Below are 6,107 nucleotides of genomic sequence, written 5' to 3'. Positions count from 1 at the left end.
AAAATAAGAATTGTAATAGGAACATTGCTTTTTTATACACAGCGATCAGAAAAGTACAAGACCCTAAGAGGGAACATTGTTGGCATATTTAAGGATGTAATACAGGAGAAAGCTCAATATGCCTGGGGCAGAGTAATGAGGTGAGCATAAGGGAGGAGGTTTTTTCATTTCATTTATTTCGTTTCAGGAGTTAGTAACCTTCAGAGATGTGGCTGTAGACTTCTCCCAAGAGGAGTGGGATTGTCTGGATTCTTCTCAAAGGCATTTGTACAGTAATGTGATGTTGGAGAATTACAGGATCTTGGTATCACTGGGTAAGGATTTCTTCCTCTTGTGAAATTAGACTTCTACTCCTAAGGCACACTTTGCTACCACACTATGACTTTTTGCATGGCATCTGCAAAGCTTGGCTCTGTGTCTGCTGTGTGTGCCAAACAAATGGCTTAGTATTTGTGGAGTTAGCAGTGGACAGGTTATTACTGAACCATGCCTAAAGCTTTATTTTCCCTGTCCTTCTAAAACATGTCCTCTACACATTTTTCTTTGACTTACTATAAGCTGCCTCTTCCCTGCTGATCAAAGAATTGAGTTTTGTGCTGTCCACAGCATGACTAAATTCTGTTGCTTTTCATATATGCAGGTCTTTGCTTTTCTAAGCCAAGTGTGATATTATTGTTGGAACAAGGAAAAGAGCCATGGATGGTGAAGAGAGAGCTGACAAATGGCTTGAGCTCAGGTGAGTGAAGAGAAAATAGGCAGGCAAAAATCTTTGCAGGTGGGCCAGGGATTTAGCTTAGTGGTTCTGCCACCTGCCTTGCAAGTGCAAGGATCTAAGTTCTATCCCCGGTACCAAAAAAAAAAAAAAAAAAAAAAATCTTTGCAAGTGACAGCTTAGCTTGACTCCAAGAAATTACCTCTTCTTTCCTGTTTGTGACACATTCTCAAACATTCTAGAACTTGACAAATGTGGGGTCTTCTAGGATGCTCTGTACTCATACTTTGCCCTCTCCTTTCTAATAACTTACTTATCTATTCTTTGAATCCTGTCTTCTCTCAGTTTCACAATCCTCTTCTGGTCTTTAAAAAATATTTTCCTGATTTAATAAATTTTTGAGCCATACTGCAGTAAATGAAGCACTAGCTTTAAATCTTGCTTGACACTTACGTACATTGAAACTTCAGGAAAGTACTCTCTGTGCTTTTGTTTTGTCATTTCTAAAATGAAATAATACTTCTACAGTGATGTGAGAAGTTCTGTCTTGTAGTATGAACTAGTGTGAACAGCTGTAGCCATCAGTAGTAGTAGTCGTCTTCGTCGTTGTCATTGTCATATATCTCCAAGTGCCTCCTTTTTCTCTGAATGGTCAGTTCATCCATTTATGCTTTTCATCAACAGCAACATTACTGAATTTGTACTTTACACAGTGTCCTCTCAACACCACTCCCTGCTCACTCTCTCTCCTCCAACATGCTAGGGTGTTATGTGTAACATACGCATAAAGGATTAATAGACTAGCAGTATAGATACAGTGTAAGTGTAAAATGGCTTATCTGAAGAGAAAAAGTGAGAAGCAGAGGCGTCTGGGTAACTGCTAAGATGATGACCTTTGAAAATAGAGTAGGAGCTAGAAAATATTGGGGAGAGGAGAGTGGGCATTTGGGTTTGTGGTGTGAGAAGGACTTTCTTTTTGGGTTTTTGTTTTGTTTTGTTTTCATTGTCCTTTTTTTTGTTTTGTTTTGTTGGTTTTTTGAGACAGGGTCTCACTATGTGGTTGAGACTGACCTGGAACTCACTATGTAGCCCAGGCTGGTCTCGAACTCACAGCAATCCTCCTGCCTCAGCCTCCTGAGTGGCTCCCAAGTGGCGTGCGCCACCACACCCGGCTAAGGACTTTCTAATTCTCGTAGGAAACATTAAGGTGAAAGGAAGAACTAATTTGCTATCGTTGTAAACATCTCTGTCAACCCTACTTCTCAGGTCACGCCTCATTGCCTGTACCTGATCTTTTATGTCCTTGTGCAATTTTGGGGGTTTTTTGTTGTTTTGTGGTACCGGGGATCAAACTCGGGTCCTTGTGCTTGCGAGGCAGGCCACCGAACCACTGAGCTAAATCCCTGGCCCCCCTTGTGCAATTTTCTAAGAAAAAATCTTGGTAAAGAAAAGGATATATGATTAGATCATCATCATTATTAAATAACACACGTAAATATATATTAGCATGTATATGTAGTTCAAAAAATAAAACAAAAATCTATGTAACTACTTTGGTCAACTATCACCAGGGTTACTATAATAACTTGTCTCCGTTTTCCCTTCATTCTACCGTGTAGTATTTTAATAAAATAGCAACCAGATACCATTTTTCTCAAAATACTTTAATTGGCCTCCATTCTTTCAAATATAAAACCCAGATTTATTGGAAGGCCTATAAACTTAAATAAGTTGACCCTCCTTTACCTCCTGATTTCATCTCCTACTACTCACTCCTTTGTAACCACACTGACCTTCTTACTATTCTTGAAATGTATTAAACATTTGTATACTTTTGAGTCTTTTTATGATCTGTTTCTTTTATCCTTAATACTTTTTTCTAAAAATCTTGAGTGCCTAACTTCTCTTCCTTCAAATTTTTGCTCACGTTACCTTATTGAGCTTTGCCTTTGATTTCACCAGCACCCATGACCATGATTTCTTTTTACCTTAGCATTTATTGTATTTTAATATAGAATAAAATTTATACTTGCTTTCTGTCTAAGAAAATAAGGTCCATGAAGTTAAGGATCTTTGTTTTATGGTATTGAAAGTATCTAGAACAGTACCTGGTACTGGTACATGGTAAGTATTTGATCAGTCACTATTCTTCTTTTTTTTTTTTGGTACCGGGGATTGAACTCAGGTCCTTGTGCTTGCAAGGCAGTTGACAGGACTGCTGAACTAAATCCCCGGCCTGATTAATCACTATTCTTGAATGATGCAGCTATAAAAACAGAGATTATTTTAGTGACTATATTATAAGCACAGGTCTAAAATTATAATGGGGCCCAACCATTTCTATAATACCTTCTTGCCCTGAGATTCTCCTTGATTTTATTATAATTATAATCATTCTTCCTAAAGTTTCTATATGATTTATTTTTAGTTTCTCTTCTTGCATACTTCATAGTGTAAAGGCCAATGTACTTTGGGGTTTTGCCTATTATTTTTTAAATTAACATGCTTAACTTTACAAATGTACTTTTCCAAATGTACTTTCTGGTGTACAACAGAGGAAACATTCTCTCTTTTTATAACTTTCCAGGTTGGAAATCTATGTGTGATACTGAAGAATTAACACCAAAGCAGGAATTTTATGAGGAACAATCATCCCAGAAAATAATGGAAAAATTTAGAAGCTGTGACCTTAAGTACTACAGTTTGAGACAAGACTGGAAATGTGAGGACAGTTTTGAGAGGCAACCAGGAAATCAAAAGGCATGTTTTAAGGAAGAGACAATCCTTTATACAGAAGCCTTTGTTGATGAAAGCAATCAAGATTATAATAAATCATGGAAGAGTTTCTACCAGAATACACTGCTTCATGCACAACAGATAATCCCCAAAGAGGAGAAAGTATATAAACATGGCACACAAAAGAAAAGCTTTAAAGCAAATTTAATGACTATTAAATCCAAAAACGTCTATGCAGAGAAAAAGCTTTTAAAATGTAATGATTGTGAAAAAGTGTTCAGTCAGAGCTCATCCCTTACTCTTCATCAAAGAATTCATACTGGCGAGAAACCCTATAAATGTGTAGAATGCGGAAAAGCCTTCAGCCAGAGATCAAACCTTGTCCAACATCACAGGATTCACACTGGAGAAAAACCCTATGAATGTAAGGAATGTAGGAAAGCTTTCAGTCAGAACGCACATCTAGTTCAGCACCTGCGAGTTCATACCGGAGAAAAACCTTATGAATGTAAGGTATGTAGGAAAGCCTTCAGCCAATTTGCTTACCTTGCGCAACATCAGAGAGTTCATACTGGAGAGAAACCCTATGAATGTATTGAATGTGGAAAAGCATTTAGCAATAGATCATCTATTGCTCAACACCAGAGAGTCCATACTGGAGAAAAACCATACGAATGTAATGTCTGTGGGAAAGCATTCAGCCTTCGTGCATACCTTACTGTACATCACAGAATACATACTGGAGAAAGGCCCTATGAATGTAAAGAATGCGGGAAGGCCTTCAGCCAGAATTCACATCTTGCTCAACACCAGAGAATACATACTGGAGAAAAACCTTATAAATGCCAGGAATGTAGGAAGGCCTTCAGCCAGATTGCCTATCTTGCTCAACATCAAAGAGTTCATACTGGAGAGAAGCCTTATGAATGTATAAAATGTGGGAAGGCTTTTAGCAATGACTCATCCCTTACTCAACACCAGAGAGTCCATACTGGAGAAAAACCTTATGAATGTAATGTTTGTGGGAAGGCTTTTAGTTACTGTGGATCCCTTGCCCAACATCAGAGAATTCACACTGGAGAAAGACCCTATGAATGTAAAGAATGCAAAAAAACCTTTAGGCAACATGCACATCTTGCTCATCATCAGAGAATTCACATTGGGGAGTCACTCTCACCACCGAATCCGGCCAACCACCAAGTCCTATAAATCCTATCTCCCAAATATTTCTGAAATTTATATACTTATATACTCTTGTCACACTTTAGTGTTGTCACCTTAAAGCTAAGATTCACCTCACTAAGATCATTGTAGCTTTCTAACAGGTCCTGTATCCATTTTTCCTTCCCTTAAATCCATCCCACAATGCACCCAAACATCTTTTTAAAGTAAAAAAAAAAAAATTTAACATATTACTATGTCCAGTTAAAACTGTTTTTTTGCTTGCTGTTGTTCTTGGATTAGTATCTACAGCCTTTTGAAATTGTCTATGAGGCTCTCCATTATTTAGTTTTACATACCATTCAGCCTTATTTTATTCCACCTTCTTTTAGGCACAAGGCACTTCCCAGGACTAAGACCTTAGATTCTGGAAAATCATAGCTCTATAACCACTATAACCATCGTGTGACTGAACAACTTCTCTAAACCTCAGGGTTTTAATTCTTAAAATAGGGATAATAAAAAGATACTCTATTGTAAAAATGTGACTAATAAATGAAATAATGTCTTGTAAATTGATGTATATTACATGAGAAAATTGCATGTACTTTCCATAGATATCAAGCAGAGCAGATATTCAATAAATAATAATAGCTAACATATACTGAGTGCCTACTACACACCAGGCGCTGTACTACACACTCAGCATATATTAATTTACTCCTCACAGCTAAAATAAGATGTGTTAGTGGACAAAGTAGACCATCCATGAGAAACACCAGATCAGAATTGGGAAAATCCAAAAATTCCAGAATATAAGTGAGAGTCTCTATACTCTAAGTGAATAATCAATATAGATATAGGCAATAGAACTACAATACTTACAACCAGTTTTACAAAATTTTAAAGGATTGCATTGGAGCAATCAAAAATTTTAAAAATAGGATTCACTAGAAAGAATGCACAACATATTTAGATCAAGGAAATCAGTGATTATAATTAGAAGAAGAGAAGCAATGAACATAAAAATCATAGGTTCCATTAAAAGGCACCAAACCTGGGTATTTACATGGATGATTCAGGTAATTTTGAACATAGGTAAAGAAGATGTGAAGTTTCTAAGTTTTATCCAGTGGTTGCAGAGTTGAAATAAAAAAGGAAGGAGGAAAACTATCGTGAATACCGAGTAGCTACTATTTGCTAGACACTGAAGTATGACGAATTAACAATGAGCAACGCAAAAGCCATGTTATCATAGAGTTAAATTAATACTTAATGTAAAACCATCAATTTTCTAAATCCAGAAAACTGAAGAGTAACAAAATAAATTACATGTTATACAGCCTGTGCCGAAGAGACACAAGACAATGGAGTTGATAGTTCCTAATTCACACATTCCCTGCAATTTGGCCAAAATTCCTCAATGTACATTTTTGCCATTTAATTTCATAAGTTGCTCAGAGATTGATCTATGAAGCATGAGTTCTTTAAAAGCAAC

General features: G+C 36.8%; 1 protein-coding gene across 1 annotated transcript in view; it reads left to right on the top strand.

The window, feature by feature from the left end:
- LOC104867517 (zinc finger protein 570) overlaps window positions 1-6,107 on the top strand; it is a 50,120-nt gene that overhangs the window by 11,229 nt on the left and 32,784 nt on the right. Inside the window, exons 3-5 of the mRNA XM_010631921.2 lie at window positions 188-314; window positions 641-736; window positions 3,300-4,652. Coding sequence (XP_010630223.2) covers window positions 188-314; window positions 641-736; window positions 3,300-4,652 — 1,576 coding nt within the window. The remainder of the gene's footprint in view (window positions 1-187; window positions 315-640; window positions 737-3,299; window positions 4,653-6,107) is intronic.

This window comes from Fukomys damarensis, unplaced genomic scaffold, assembly GCF_012274545.1.
Source record: "Fukomys damarensis isolate Sample0158 unplaced genomic scaffold, DMR_v1.0_HiC HiC_scaffold_19, whole genome shotgun sequence".
NCBI classification, from domain to species: domain Eukaryota; kingdom Metazoa; phylum Chordata; class Mammalia; order Rodentia; family Bathyergidae; genus Fukomys; species Fukomys damarensis.
Note: the sequence above shows the minus strand (reverse complement) of the source record. Positions and strands in the feature narration are given on the sequence as shown.